The sequence below is a fragment of the Siphateles boraxobius genome, unplaced genomic scaffold, assembly GCF_051911475.1.
Source record: "Siphateles boraxobius isolate OS27281-9 unplaced genomic scaffold, OSU_SipBor_1 65, whole genome shotgun sequence".
In the NCBI taxonomy this organism is placed as follows: Eukaryota; Metazoa; Chordata; class Actinopteri; order Cypriniformes; family Leuciscidae; genus Siphateles; species Siphateles boraxobius.
In genome coordinates this window covers 7647012-7664359 of record NW_027509192.1, presented here as the reverse complement: position 1 = coordinate 7664359, position 17348 = coordinate 7647012, and the positions used below count along the sequence as shown (strand labels likewise).

At 36.5% G+C, this 17348-nt stretch overlaps 1 protein-coding gene across 1 annotated transcript in view; it reads right to left on the bottom strand.

The window, feature by feature from the left end:
* The window catches only part of spon1b (spondin 1b), an 80147-nt gene that overhangs the window by 50215 nt on the left and 12584 nt on the right, over positions 1 to 17348 (bottom strand). Inside the window, exons 4-6 of the mRNA XM_077210540.1 lie at positions 16800 to 16873; positions 16393 to 16509; positions 15561 to 15709 (exon numbers count right to left, since the gene is read on the bottom strand). Coding sequence (XP_077066655.1) covers positions 15561 to 15709; positions 16393 to 16509; positions 16800 to 16873 — 340 coding nt within the window. The remainder of the gene's footprint in view (positions 1 to 15560; positions 15710 to 16392; positions 16510 to 16799; positions 16874 to 17348) is intronic.

Genomic DNA, 17348 nt, shown 5'->3' with positions numbered 1-17348 from the left:
TGAAAACTAACACAAAGGCTTCATTTGCACTGCATTTTTTTTCCAACAAAGTCTATGTCTGACTTGTATCTAGCACTGTGAGTGAATCAGCACTTTGTAATTGCATTCCCTTCTTATTCGTATGGGGGATTTAGCCATTTAACCTTAGCTACCTGCTTTTGTAATTGCCACTTATGTATTACAAACTTTCTTTTCTCAAAGTCACTTTGGTAAGAAAACTGTTTGCCAAGAACAAACCCCTTCCTGTCCAGATAATGTGCTTCTAAACCACTCTATAGGCTTGGGCTCAACATTTTCAGCATAAATTGCTATTTAAATACCTTGATTATTCATTGAGTAAATTAATAAGGAAAGTGACGAGCCATTGTTGTTTCTCCTGCATAACTCTGCCAATTGGCCTTTTAGAGTTTCCTCACTGTCACCGCCATTATCTCCAAATGATTCGTGTCATCTGGATCATTGCAGAAGCACTTATATCATGAATATGAATGATTTAAAACTTGATCTCTGACACCTATTTGAATATGCACACCAAAGACTCTGCATGAGACTCTGCATTAGACTCCGCAAATTACAGTTCTGTCATTTACTCAAGCTGAATGTTAGTACCAAACAGTTTAGGTTAACACTGAATGTTGTGTTCCACAGAAAAAAGAAAGTCATACAAGTCTGGAACAACATGAGGCTAAGTAAATAATTTGAAATTTTCATTTTTTGGGTGAACTGTCCCTTTAACTCTTCTCCTGCCATTGATGGAATTTCCCGACAATCTATGGTTTCACTGTTATTCGGTAGTGGGGCGCTAATACGCATCTTCTGAAATAGTACAGAACTTTCGGATTCCAAAAACAAGCGAAGTAGAAGCAGAAACAAGCGATAGAAGCATCTCTGACGCACTTCTAAGCTAACGTGATCATCAAACATTCAAAAGCATACAAATCAAAACGGCCAAACATTACCGAATGAGATGTCGAACCCAGGAAGAGTAATGACTGTACATGCTTTGGGGGTGTTGATGGAATCGATCTATGTATTAATCGTAGTTCTGAATTTGATCTAAACTTAGTCTTTGACAAAAGACTGCATAAAGCTAGATTAAAAAAAGCTCTGTTCTTTCTTTTGATATATTGCATATTCAGATTTTCATACAACAAAATATTCTGGGGGCCATTAAAGTTTTGTGAAAATTATAACAAATGCTGGTGCTGGCTGGCAAAAAAAAAAAAAAAAAGATGCTGACGTGGAAAGGGTTAATTATCAAAACCTACTGTAAAAAGTTAGAATTAATTTATCTGCTTGAATGACACTGCATTATTAATGAAACCCAACACAAATAAATCAACCGACGTCTGTACACAAAACACCTTAATGAGTTCAGAGCTGAGAGAGAGATCTAGATCAACCACCAGTGAATGCTTACCATTTCTGTCAGATCCTTGACCACAAAGACAACCCCAGGACAACACACAAACAAATACACGGTCTGTCATACCCTTAGGTGCTGGAAAAATCAAGTAATTAAAAAAAAAAATCACAAAAAAGTCACACCATATTTTGAGGTATCTACGACTAAAATATACACAACCATTCAAAAGTTTAGGGTTGGTGAGATTTTATATGTATTTAAAGAAGTCTTATGCTCTCTAAGGCTACATTTATTTGATTAGAAATACAGTAAAAACTGGAAAAAGTAATCGTGTTAAATTGTAAACACTTTATGTTTGTATCACACTACACTTTTGATCTATTTGTTTTTTATGTATTAATTTCTTTCAAAAATCTTACTGACCCCAATATTTTGAATGGAAAAGCCCACGGTAACTTTTTTTAAAATCAATATAGTCAATATAATTATTTTTATAACTAAATAATAATTATGTTTACTACTTACTGTTTATATTTTGTGATTTCATGAAGCAAAATCACCTTCATAAAATCCACATTCATTTATGAAATGGAATCGGTTCACACGGGACACATTCAGGTTAGAAGCAGTATTCTTACTCTACTAATTGATATCATAGTTACGTTATGTTCTAAGCACTGAAGTGAGTTTTCCATCTGAGCATCTGGTGCATTTCAAAATGATAAGACAGAACAGCACAACTAAAGTGTCATCACTACCTTTAAGACATCTGACACCTCCGGGAAAGTCTGTTTCTTTGACGTGCAGGTTTTGTACCTCATGCTTTTCGAGACAGGCTGAAAAAAGAGCTGAGATGGACCTCCTGACCCAACAGATGTGGCTCGGTACAAACCCAGCTGCCCAATCCGCCCTAAATCTTGATTTAAATTTGAATCAGTGATCAAGTCATCTCAGGAAACATTTCAGTTTAGTTAATCGACTTAATTTGAAGGAAATTAGTTTTTTTTAAATTACATTTATAATGGCACACTTGATTTAGTGTTAATGTACATTTTCACTCTCCTCTTGAAACTCAAGTGATACCAAATGCTAAAATGTCTATTTCTAATTCTCCAGTTCTGGATATTTTCCCTACCCAGCCATTTGTAAGAATAATAGCATAGCTTTTCAACTCAGAAGTGTCTAGTCCCTCATCTTGCATTACTCTCAGTGAAGAATCTAGTGAAACATGCTTCAAACTGTCTAAATGAAAGACCTTTACAATCTCCTCAGTCCACATCTTCCCCTTTCACAGAGTTGAAGTCTGTCTTCAACCTCCTGTCACACTCTCCCTCATTCATCTTGAAGCTCTACAGCCAATCATCTCTCAGTCTGACAGGACCGCAGTGGGACTATTATGGGTACGGGTGTGAGTTTCTGCTAGAAGGCAAAAACTGCTGAAAGCCTGATCTGTAATGTTCGATACAGCTTAGACTAACAACACATCCAAAAAGTACCATGTTTTTTTTAAGGGTACTATGGATATACTATGTTTTTTTTAATTTTAGGTACATGGTACATTGGACAAATACCCTGATATAATCATTCAGTACCCTGGTATAACGTCAATGTACCATGGTGCAGAAATTGTGAAACAAATTTTGACCAAATATTTTCAAATAAGACAATATAGATTATTATTATGTAAATTGTGGCCAATAACGAATACGTTGCTGTACAAATTCTACACAACTCTGTCTAAATAAATTAAACTAAACTAAATAAAAAAACATTTTGAATGGTATTAAATTAAAATGAAATAATGTGAAATTAAATAATTGCAATTATTGCAACAAATGCAATTTATTTAAATTTAATTCACTTTTAATTTATTAATTATAATATAACGGTACAGTAAAAATGTACATTACCAATTAAATATCCAATAATATTGACCAAGATACACACACACACACTCACACACACACACACACACACAATGTCAACATATTACTGATAAAAAAATACCACAAAAAAGTCAATTAACCTACAATACTTTGCATTTCTTTTTACTAAGACAAACATTGTCTTTTTTTATAATGTGTGTGCACCAATAAATCAAGCAAAAGGAACCAGGTTAAAAGGACACTCTTCATTTGATTATGACTCTACAAATAGATAAAACTATAAACAATAAAATAATAGATAAGCACCTTTACAAGCCATTACATATCAAATTCTTAAAGATGAACTGAACTGAAATTTGAAAAAATGTGATATAACAGATGTACTTTATTTATTCTCATTGGTACAATTATTAAAATGGCAGAATTTGTTAAAAGGGATAAAATGGTACGTTGAAAATGTTGTTGTTGTTACACGGGCGCCGCCATGTTGGATTTCAACATTCGACTACGTCACTGGCATGGTAGGCTAATCCGTTGCCAACCAACACCAGCAGAGCTAGCTTCTCTCTACCCCCTGCCTTGTCAACAAAATTATAGTTTTCTAAATTTCTAGTGTTTAATCCTGGGTACGAGAGACAGATGTGTTGAAAACGTCAATGAGTATATGAAGCATCTGACATCAAATGTTTTATTTAGCTACTAGTCCAACGTATACTAGAATCCTTGATATTCGGCTGAGGGGAAAAGATGTAACGTTAGTTCACTTCATAGGATGGGAACGGAATCTTATTCATCCTTCCCAAATGCCCCCTCGCCCAAAGAGTGAACTGCCGGTACGCTGTTAACTTTAACAGTCTGAGAAAAGGATATAAGTTAGCCTAGCCTAGCCCAGTCGCCAATTCGTAAAAAAAAATACACTGTCACATACCGGCTACTAATGCGGCGCTCCAACGTCTCAGCTCGGACATCCCTTAGAGATAGCATAGCCTCCTCCAACACGTCTCTCTCACCGCACAGCATCCGAAATGAACAGTGCATGGTGATGCATTTTCGCCGATCAATAAATGTTCCAGGTTGACCTCTCTGCAACAGATCGACTCCGGTGCAGTGTCCATGCTCCAGCAGCGCCCGCGCCCACGCATGCACCCGCACCAGTCACTTCCCCCAAACGATCCTGTACTGTATGTGGAGCCTGAAACTGGTCGTCCTCCACGTGGTGGTAGTCAGATACTACTGGCCTTTCCCTCACATGTTCAAATGCCAAACCCGTGCCATTAAAATTACTCATTTTCGTGTGTGTATATAGGACCTGCAGCTGTTGCCTATATACCTTTGCGGGTCCTACCATGCCAGTGACGTCATCGAAATTGCCAGCGTAACAAACGCAATTTTTGTGCTGCTTAAAAAAAGCTTTGTTGATATTTTTAGTTAAAAATTTTAATGTAATTTACTTTTAATTGTCATAAACAACATGTTATCAACGTTGATTTTTTTCAGTTCAGTTCATCTTTAATGGTGAAATTGAACTAGAAGTAAAATGACCTGCTCAAAATTCAGGAATGACGTCAGTGTGTAACAGGTGTGGAGACCTGCGTCAATCAACAAGACAGACCATTCAAATGGGCATTCAGACACGCATAAGAATCGTAACAGTTTTTTTTTTTTAATCGTTCGCTGTCTTCGCTGGCCTTTTGAGTATGCAGGCTTCTCAGCTGTCAGTCAGGCAGTGCGTGTGAGCTTTGGCCTTGTCAGTTTGTTTTGTGCACTGTCTGACCTCCCTCTGAATGATATGTGTTCTTTCAGGCCTCCCAGAGCGTTACCACAGAGCCACGCAAACCAAATTACGGAAGATTACTGTCAGTCGGCCCTTTGCTGCCAAGGTCTCATTTACATAGGGAAAACAAGGCAGGGAAAGGGGGCCATTATTGAAAACGGATTTATGAGGGATCCCTCATGAATTAAAGAAAATGCATTGCATAATGTGGCTTTATTGTGTTTTGTCCAAGTGCCGGGTTATGAAGACTGTACCGACATAGAGGGAGTCGAGGGACCAGGACGCTGCCTCTGAATCTCAATATGGGAAAGCTAGCCATTCTTTTACATTCTTTGGATGCTGGAATGAAGTGTCAAGCACTTGTTCCTCTGGGGAATGAACATTGTGAAACACTGAATCCTGAAATGTCAGTTTTTTTTAATCCACTGCTATGTCTCACAGCACGCTAATTTCTGCAGGAACAATGTTTCAAAAAATTTCAACAACGTCAGGGAGAAAAAAGTGCTCTTGTGTTAAACTATCGACAACATCGCATGAATAATCACAACATGAATACTCATGAGACGAGGCAAAAATCAAGATATAATTTCACAAAAGTTTCAAGGCCGCCCGAGAATATTTTGTTGTTTGAATATCTGAACATGCAATATAGCAAAAGAAAGAACAGACCATCTGCTTTTGAACAAAAAAACATATTTTATTCTAGCTTAAAGCAATCTTCTTTTTTTCATTCAACACTTGAATGTGATGATCGAATACATTAACAACCCCAAAGCTTACACATTCTTAAATCTCATCCTGGGTCGAAATTTCATTCGGTAACAGTAGGCATTTTTGATTTATATGCTGTTTAATGTTGATCATGTTATTTTATATTTGCATTTGCTTACATATGCTATTGATTGTTTCTGCTTCTTCTTCACATGTGTTTTGATCTGGAGATTCAGGACTCTTTCAGAAAATGCATATTAGCGCCCCCTACCGCATAACAGTGAAAACACGGAAAGCTGGGAAAATAGTTTTCACTGTAATACACTTTAGTGCATGCTGGGAACAGGGCGAATGGGACTATTTGAACCCCAAACGTTCATTACTTCACCTCACTTGCTATAATCGTTGGTTTGACTTTAAAAAAAATTATATAGTAATAAAAAATTCCTTTCTTGTATTCCAGAAAGTTGAAAACTTTGGAATAGCAACTAAACCAAAAAACTCTCAAATGATTTTCCCAATATAATTTGGTAAGAGCTGGAGCCATGTTTTAGATGCCTATTTTCAATTCAAGTAGTCAAAGAGAGTCTGTAGGCTTTAAAGTGTTGTATGGTAGCTAAGATTCCTTTTAAAGTCTGTTGACTCAGAGTTGGAAAAAAAATAAGAGTACATCCTGTAACATGTCAGATGTGAGTGCGTAGCATTTGCTTTTCTCACTTGACAGACTTGGGAGACTTGGGGCTGAGTGGATCGCAGCAATTTCCTCTGAAAACGAGATGTGGGGTTCAGGCGAAAGTGAAAGAGGACATGGTGGGCGGCCCGGCCTCATCTCACGCGAAGATGGATCACCCAACAACCAACTAGTTGAGATATATACTAAACTCAAAATCTGTCGAGGCATCTAGGCTATAATACAGTTGGTTGAAAAAAGATTAAAACATCAATGAGTAAAACAGACCGCTAATATAAGTTTCTGCTGATGGATGTGCCTGTGTTTCATGTGCGAGTAGCTGTCCCATCATCTGTTAGTATGTAAATGTATCGCTGACATCACAGTTCTTCATATGTTGGTGTTTTGCAGTTCAGCATGGTAAGCGAAGGAGCCAAGCCGCTGTTTTCATCATATAAATCTCCTGTCTGGGAACATTCTGACATTACATCAGTGATGGTCCAAAAAAAAACAAAAACAAAAACAGTCACTCTTTGTAAACTTAGTTCGATGCGAGTGCCGTATGCTCTCATATAACCGGTCATTTACGCTGTCATCACCTGTGTGTTGATATAACACGCGAGCACAGGTGGGACCAAAACAGCACACATTGCCTTCTGTCTTTAAACAGGCACTAATTCGAACAGGCACAAAACAATAATGAAAGCGCTGGGCAGGGACAATAAGGACTGCCCGATGGCCCAGGGCCAGTGTTAAGACGCCCGGGACAGTTGACAGAACTGTGTGTCATCGTGTCAAAAGTTTATCATTAGCACAGGTTTTTAAGCCTTGTCAATTTAAACATCGAAGCACAGGAAGTAGTGAAAGAGAACTTGCGTCTAAGATAGTGCGTTAATACTAAATTGACTATGCTTTCAAGTCTTCTTGCGCTTGAACGGACAAATTCACACAAAAATCATGTCAACATAGCCGCCTTGACATGCAAACATAGTCGGTTATTTCTTAAGTGAGCGTAAACAGTCGAGAAGGACAACACATACGTATCAGCATTAGTAGTGAACCTGTGCATTATGTCTTAAAGTGACAGCATAATATTCCTGCTGCTGTCTGTGTTTTTAATGTTAATCAAAAAACAAAAGACAAAAAAATAATAATCACTCACTGCTCTTGACTGAATAACTTTTTTAACTTTAATAAGGATTAATCTTCATTTAACTTATACAGTGAAGATTATATGCAGTGTTATTTTAAATTGGATTTATTACATTTCACCTGGAAACAACTAAATATGCTAACAAAATCTTTAACATTTTGCACTGTTGGAAAGGAGGTTCTAGAAACTGTACTGCACTACTTTTTACCCTTGCCATTAGTTCACTTGACATCTCTATCGCTCCTCATTTTATTTGAAGGTTGGACTTAATTATCACCTGGTAATAATAAACTGGATTCAGTGTCTCTATCTATATCACACAATCATCTTTCTTTCTCTCTCTTGTTCATTCTTTAATTTACACAGGAAATTAGTAAAGTCAAATTTCATCTATACATGCAGCCACCAGGAGTGGCTCAAGGGATAATCTTTTCCTGAGCCTTAGCAAGGTATCACATCGCTGTCAAAGAAAGCACAGCTCCATATCCATGTAATACACCCAATCAGCCCCGCTCCATTGACCTCTACATCCAGAGTGTGTCACTGTTAATTACATATACAGAAACAACTCTATTAACACAAAATGCTTCAGAGGTCTCTAACTGGACAAAATCAAAGAATAATAATTATTTTTTCGTATTCTAATATGAAGTCTCATACAGTATGAATCGGTTTACTCAATGAAAAAAAAATGTTTTAATGAGTTATAGCTAGTTCTAGGAGGTCTGATTAATCTTAGTGAATCAGTTTGTTCAGATGCTTCATTATTTCGCGAATCTTTTTACCCCCCAAAAATTATTCAAAGATCCGAGTCCCCAAATATAAAATAAAATAAAAATATTCATTAAATCATTAGAGTCATAAGTCATTAAAATAATACTTTATAATAGATTTTAATTATTTAATGAATACATTGTTTATTTTATATATTGTAAATACATTTTACTAAAAAATACACACAAAGCCAAAGCAATTTAATGATTGCACTTATCCAGAAGCAACGCACAGTACTGCAGTTTAGTGTCTGAAATAATTTGTGTTTTTGAACACATCAGAATAAATGAATAAATGATTCAATGACTCATTCTTGAAGACAGGCACTTGATTTGTTTCTGAAAGAATCAGCATACTTAAAACTAAAACAGTTGAATTAATAAATCAATGACTCACTCATAAAGTGAAAAAATCCTCTCCAGTGATGCACAGATTGCACAAACACTTGCTGAACTGTGTCCAATAACACTCCACTTGTGCATCAAATTTGAGGACTGGATATTTCATAAACATTTAAAATATGCTATTTCACTGCTACTTGTTCATATATAAAAAAAATTCGCCCAACACTGATAGGTGTTTTCAGGGAGGTTGTTGGGAACGAGCGTTGGAGGTTCTCAGGATTAGAAGAGGAGCTTTGAAAACACCTGGGGGTGCTTGGAAGACTCAGTGCCAACCCTAAGCCACAACACAGAGCTTTGTATGGTGATCTTAGGCTTTGAGTCCCTGCTATCACAGCAAAGTCCATCCCAGATGTTTCACATTCCGTCATGATCCAAAGGATTACAGGAACACATGAGCTGGGCACCTATGGACAGCAGTGCTTATGTAGGGTGCCACACACACACACTAACGAGGAGGTGACTGAAGTTGTGTGCACAATAGAGGGTTAATTTTGTGCTTGCACAGCCAATGTCCCAACTTTAAGCTCCGAAACCCTCAGAATACTAGGGTTATAAAAACAACTGGTGTGTATCAATAGCCTACTTTATGAAAATAACGATTTGACGTCGAACATGCCGTCATGTTCTGAAGGACGATTTGGAGAAATTGCAAACGATAAAAGTTCCAAGGAAACTGTTGTTTGGCCCCACAGCTCTTCTATACTGTGAGGACTGGGTACCTTGAGCTGTATGTGTTCGTTGAGACACATTCGTTCCCATTAGCTACTACAAGCCCAATTCTTCTTTCTCAGCTAGATGCAAAAAACAACACAAGAGTTGGGAACAAATTGTAGGGCTGCTACTCTAGCTGATTATTACGGTGTTCTCGAGCACTAAACACACATTAAAGAACTTGCTCACTGAGTGGCATATCTGCTACCAAAAGGCCTTGAAACAATTTGCACAACCTCATTGTTCTTTTTTTTTACATCAGTAATGCCTATTGGAACCACCGCCAGAAGAAGCATTAGCTTTGTTTTTTCATACGCCAATGTCTCCGTGCAGCATCCAAAGCAAAGCTGACAGGCAACCTGAAACCTGCCAGTCGGCTGAAACAAGACAATTGTTCTCAGCTAGAGCACTGAAATATCTTTCTAAACAGTGCGGCCGTCTGCAGGGCCAGGTCGGGCTAGAACGGACAATGGGCCCAGCAAGCAGAAGTTTCGGGACGGTGTGGAAGAATCCGATGGATTCCATCCAAAGCCCCACAAGCTCAGCCTGCGGGAATTAGGCATTAGGAATGTTGTCATCGCAGCTTGAGATGGAGACAGGCACAAAACGGAGAGCCAAAACTGACTCTTTACGGTCCCTTTGGTGCTTTTTACTCTAAAGTGGTCTTCTGTTGGATCTGGCAGGACACATCCAAGAGAGAAATGAGATGTTAAATCACAGAAATAAGCAAAAATTAGTCTGTCTACCCTAAATATAGTTTCCATGGGGACTGACTTCATTGTTAATTGCTTTTGAACACCGCAATGGTAGAAATTTGTTGTTTTGTTGATGACTTGCAATGCTAATGAGTAACTGAGGGTTTCTGTGCTAGAAACTTATCTCAGGCTAACACAATGTGCATACGTTCAAAATTCTAAATTGCTGTCTTGAACACTTTCAAAAAAATGCAAATCAGTTGCAGTTCTTTTTTGTGGAACTCAATAAGAGAAAAATATAGTGTCTTTATTAAGAATTAGCATCAAATGAATGAATTAGCTGAAGCTGAATGGTGTAATTTTTTCAATGTTAAAATGCTTTCTCCATTCCAGCTTAATATGCACAAACAACTATGATACATATGCAATTAAAATGAATGATACATACATATATATATATATATATATATATATATATATATGCAATTAAACTTACATGCTCACACATTTACATACATACATTTGGGGTCAGTAAGATTTTGTTTTAAAAGAAATTCACAGAGGATGTATTAACTGGATCAAATGTGACAGTAAAGGCATTTATTGAGAAAAGATTTCTATTTCAAATAAATGCTGTTGTGTTAAACTTTCTATTCATCATAGACTCCTGAAAAATATATAATGGTTTTCATAAATAATTAAGCATCATATTTGTTTTCAACATTGATAATAACAATAAATGTTTCTTTAGCAGCAAATCAACATATTAGAATAATCTGTAGGATCATATGACACTGAAGACTGGAGTAATGATCAGAAAATTCAGCTCTGCATCACAGGAATAAATTACATTTTAAAATATATTACAATAGAGAGCATTAGAGGCTTCATTCAAAAACATTTAATTACAAAAATCCTACTGATCCAAAAACCTTTGAACGGTAGTGTATATTATGATTAAACTATGATCCACTTTGGTGACACTAAAGTGGCACATAATTTACACAAAAAGTAAAGGTTTAAATTATGTTAAACTACTCAATGATAGATTCACAACTGAAATGCAGTGTTTTGGCAGCAGCACTGTATATCACAGGGATATAGACCGAAGACAAGTTCTGACTAAAGATGCTTAGCAGCTTTAGCTTGACAATTAACACAAGGGAAGAGGCACATCATGTTCAGTGGGTCAGCAAAAACTAAAATTCATATCAATGCTGCAATGTTTACCACAAATTACCACATACAGACCCCAATTAATTGAGATTGCTAAGAGGAACAAGCAAACACAATAAAGATTCTCAGGGCCTATTTAGCATGTAAATCGAGAGCACCCATACTGTTAGTACAAATGAAAATTTCACCGTTGTATATACATCGTAGTGCTCCAAAAGCATTAAGCATCCTGTCCTGCTTCATTCCAAAGCACATTTCATTCACTTCCCATTTGCCTCACACTGTGCTTTTGATAGATTGTGGGATAAATATATCATCACCAAGATAAGATGATAATAATATTCATAATGACATAACAGCTAAGTTGGAACAACAAATGTTAAGAAATTGCCTCAGAACCTCCTGACTTACTGTGTTTGCTGATGTCTGAGATCTTGCATCGTGAAAAAAACGTCTGACCTTCCTAGAGTCAGTTTTATGACACCTCTGTAATCATGACGTCTATCTCATTAACTAACTGAAGCATGTTATAATGCTATTCCAATTTTTTATTCCAAGTTAAAGGTGTCTGTGGAAATGTGGACCATAAGCTCAAGGTCAAAACTTACCATGGGACTCTGGGAGAGATGAAAATTACATATTTTAATCATCATAAAAAAAAAGAGGGAAAAAGATGATTTGAATTCCACAGCCTGGCAATAAAAAAAGACCAGAAAAGATTACATCTCTGTCCATGCACTAGCTACGGGAAAGAAAATTACAGCTTTTAAAAGACCTTTTGACTTTGTGATACTAAAGTACCTGAAGTTTTAAAAGGTACAGCCATTGAGCAAACAGTCGTAAACAAGATAATAGTATAATGTATCACTAGAGCGATATGTCTGGCATAATGCAAATTGTTTTGTTTTATCCTATTATAAGCGTTAGCTCGTTATAGGATTATTTTCCCCACATTTTAAGGTCAGGCTTTGAGATTTCAATAAAAAACAGAGAGAGTGTGCTAGTCCATACTTACAAAAGAAAGCTAGTGAGCTTCTCTGCAATGGTGTTGAATACGTATTTATTACTGTGCTCCTGTCTAGCGTCGCATTTTGAATTCAGAAGAGACTCAGCCGCAGTAACGTGATCTATGACTGAAAATTTATCCGCACAGCTCTTTTCTGCTGAGAATGTTCTGCGATTGCATTCCCGAAAGCAATGTGCCTAATGGTGAAATTATGTCTGCCAAAAATGACAGTAAATGACTGTGATGTTTTTTGTAAAAGGCTTTGATGACTGATTTTACAGTAGGATGTTCGTAGCGCTGCAATATTTCTGGAGGTTGCTTCCTTTAGTGTGTATAGCAGGGAAAATTTACCACTAAAAAAGTCTGAAATACCATTTTATGCTAAAAGCTTTACAATTATCAGAAGTATACTGCGAATAGTGCACCCAAAAATAAAAAAATAAATGTCTTTAATGCTCTTTATGTTTCAATAAAAGTAAATGGTGACCACTGGCTATCATGAAGTACCATAAAAGTATAATAAAAGAAGTGAAAAAGAGACTTTTATGGTGATTTTGTAGCTTGACAGCCTCTACTCACCATTCGCTGATACATGCATGTAACAGCAGCATGAACATTGTACTAATCATCTGAATTTCTCACAAATTTTTTTTCAAGGGTTTGGATCAATATGAGGGTAAGTGAATGATGGCAAAATTAAAAAATATTAATTAAAAGATGAAGAACTAAGTAACAAACAGAGCTGCAAAGCATATCAGTTCAATAGGCCCATGTGACAGATTCCCCCTCACTAGGGTTACAAAGTGTCCGCACTGTCTCAAAGATTAATGACATGTCAGGTAAAACCAACCAACAGTATCAGAACTGAGATCAAGCATGTGGAAAAAGCCCTGAAAGCACAAAAGAGCTGTAAAATAAATGGACAAGATAGAAGAAAACTAAATAAATTTTGAAATATGATAGACACTCGACAGCATCAAGAAAAAAAGTAGCTCTATTGGAAGGTGGCTTTGTGTACTGCACTTTTGTATTGTGTTTTGCACTATGTGTCTTTGTATTTTTAATATTGATTTTTCATTGTTGTAACTTGTTTAAAGTTTGTGAATTTTCTGGTTTGAGAACTGTGTAGACAGGACTTTTTGACAATGTACTTGTTTGCAATGCCAAACGAATCAAATGTTGACAGCCTGAAAGTGCCTGTAGTATGAATCAATAAATATTTGTGGATAAATTCGTCAACCATGTTCCAAGACAATCAAAAAAAAAAAACATCTTCCAGATACATGTGAAAAATGAAAAACGATAAGATATCTTATGGCCTACTGAGAAGCGAATCATATTTCTCATTTTGATATTGCTATGCTGCAGAAGTGTATTTAGAAAAATACTTGATTTAGAAAAATATCATATATATTGTTTATACACACATATGTTTACTTAGCTATCTAAATAGGGAGATTATATAGACTTATATTGTTTTAATATGCACCTAATTATAAATACTATAACCTAACCGGAACCTTTCAGCATTTTTACAATAAAAAAAGAAATAAATCAAACAAACAAACTGTATTTACTTTATTTTTATGCCATTTCTACAAATTATGTCCTCCAAAGGAGTTTTTGTCAGGTTTAGCTCACTTTTGAGTACAATTTTGTCCCCAAAATATGGTTGTATATAATATTTATTCATAAAACAATCTGTGTATAAATAAAGAATAATTGCCTTTTATTTTGTAATACTAATAATTTATTATATACATTTATTTATAATTATTTTATCTCACACACACACACACACACACACACACACACACACACACACACACACACACACACACACACACACACACACACACACACACACACACACACACACGGGCTAACCCAACGCTTAATTAGAAATTAATTTGTCCAAAACATAATGTCTGCCGTATTTGCATGTGTGTGAAGCAGAAAAAAATCTGTGTTCATCATTCTGAGATCCATCATTCTGAGATGTGTCAAGATTTGCACTGCAATTCCCAGTGCATTGTGTAAAAGACAAATGGGAACATGTAGGGTATGAACCTTTCCCAGGCGACCTTTAAAATCCTCATGAGGAAGCCTGTCGTGTTAACACTGAATTATACTGCACACACCTTCCTACAAAGCTGCTAAATGACCTTCCGTCTCAGACTGCATGCAATTGTTAACGTGTCTTTCAAGAGGCAGAAATTAACATTAAATTATAGCAATGTGAAGATTAGCTGATACTGACTAATGTGTTTAATTAAGATGCTAGGCAGAACCCTCCGTTAACTGATCAACCTTTGACATGTTATTTCCAACACCGTGAGTGCGTGTAAAACTTCAGAAACATAAAATGAGTGCCAAGCAACTTTTGATAGAGTGAAAGCAATAAGTCAGCTAATGGAATTTGATTTTGTGGGTGCTGACAAAACTTCATATCAATTATTATAGATGAGAAAATTCAGCAAGGGCATCTTGATTCATCCTAGAGACTCAAATCTTTTGATTAAATTCACCAATAAGATTCATTACTTCTATGGATTACATCATTAGTCTGACATAAATGCCTTTTTGTCTATTATGAGTCACTGAATCACTGAGACATTCATGACCAAAACAAGTCTTATTTTGCTCTTATTAAACTTTGCATGTCAACAAATTTGTAAAAAAGACAAAAAAATAGCTTTTAAGCCCAATAAGCTCTTTCTCCACTAAAGGCAATACAACAGATTTATTAGTGTTTCCTCCATTTTATCGACTAGGGTCAACTTTTATCAAGCAACCAAAGCACTCATGCACTCCACATTGGAGAGACTTCAGTGAACAAAACATTTCAGAGTTAGTGGAAGTGAAAGAGAACGATTTGAAAGGTTAGTTCAAAAACACTGATTTGTTTGCTCAAAAAAAAATGTTCAAAAACACTCATTTACTTCATTCATTCAGATTCAACTCTTTTGGCTAGTTTTACAATGTTTAAAATAATCCTAAACAAACAGCGTCTTGAGAAAATGTAATGAACCTGATCCTGGCCAACAAAGAACTTTAAAAGTCAATCTCTGCTGTTTAAATGACAATAAGAAAATAAGCTGATAATCCCAAGAAAAAGACAAATCTTGGTCAGAAAATCAAGCGATTACTTCAACATTAGCTTTTAAGTTAAAGTTAAAGTTAATCTGAATGATCCTGAAATCTAAGCTTGTTGCACTAAGCCGGAAGGCCTACCTTTTGTCGAATCTCCTCCTCCATTTTGACGGGTGATCCATATTCAGCCACTTGCTTGACTCCTTCACTGGCAAAACCTCCGTACTCCCACAACACGTAGCTTCTTGAGTGAGAAGCACCAATGAGAGCCGACCAATGATTAGCACGTCCTTTGGGGCAGAAATAACAGTGAGCAAATAATTGATCTTTCGAGCTGGAGATTTATACAATGCTAAATCCAACATAGCCTACCAGTTAATTGCTCTTTTGAAGTAACTTATATTGTTCTCTAGCGTATATCTTAACACATCTAAGCTTCTACACTTCTCTCTCTTTAAAGAGCCTACCGCATACATCAATGTCTGTTTCCACAGACCTATTAACTAGTGGCAGTGCGCTCTGTGACAACATCTGCCCAGCATCTCTTATCTCACAAAGTATCGCAGCCCAGGCAATCGTCTCGCCTGCTTGCCAGACAGTAAATAACAGATTGGATCATTGCTGCCACACACATAGGTAACAGAACCAGCTCTCCTGCTGACTGCTATATTAGCAAACCAGCCCTGAGAGCTTAAGCTGTGGGAAAGAGATATTGCTGCCCACCTCTGCCCACTCTTTCTGCAATGCACATTGCACTGTAAAATCAGTGTGGTATCAAAATTAGAAAACAACAATGTTTGAATATACATAAATTACAAATTTAACCTGTAATATTGTCAAATTCCATTATGCAATACAGGGTAAGGTACCGTGTTTTAATGTCAGTACCTGACACAATTTACCTCACACAACACTTAGAGGGTCTAATAATGTTTTATGGTAATATAATATGTCACAAATGGCTTGTTCTTACTTGGGTAGTCTTTAGGATGCACCTTCTCAGACCAGTTTCCATAGAAAGTGACTCTATACTTGGCTGTTCCACAAGCACAGCATTCTTGAATGGGTTTTTCAGTAGTCTCAACTGGATCTGCAAAACCATTCATAAGAAGATAGTTATATTTAACTTTCATGTCACCCAACAATGCACATGTGCATCTAACCACCATCTTATACACACTCAATAACATTTTTGAAAATGCACAAATTGACACGGCATGCATAAACAACTATTTACAGTGCATAGTTTATTTAGATCATCAAAAACAGATGAAAGGGGAAAAAAGGTATGTTCACTGAGCATGTCAGGAGTGGAAAAAACAGATTCTTTAGATGTAAAAATGTTATCGTAGGGATGTGCATGAGAAACCCAGAAATTACCTTTCTCGCACAGTCTTTTGGTAAGCGAGCCCTCATCTTGGAAGAAAATGATTTTTCGCTGCACAACACTGGCCCTGTAATGAAAACATTAAAATGTTCACCCAACTTTTGGTGCCTTTTATCTGTCTTGTAGATATAGTTATGTGTGTTTTACATTTACTGTACCACCATTATCGCATTCAAAATTGTATTGTAGTGGGAACAGGCGATGCATCTTTTAACAAATGCTACTATCTGAGAGCATATTTCAATGATCTCAGTCAGCATGCTGAATGCTTTAAACAGTTCAGCTTTTAAAATGAATATAGAGACATCTACTGATGTCAATATGTTTAACAAGAGTCAGAGAAAAAGCAAATGTTAAAAAAAAGCAAGAGTCGGTGAAGGTCCCACTAGAGCCTATTGCCGTTGCTGTCAGTCAAGGATATGACATGTGGTAGAACTGTCCATAATGCTAGGCTCCCCTGAGAATAATCCCACATGTTTTATGTAGGTGGTTTACAAGAAAATCTGGTGCTGGCCTTATCAAAATGTGAAGATGTGTCCAAT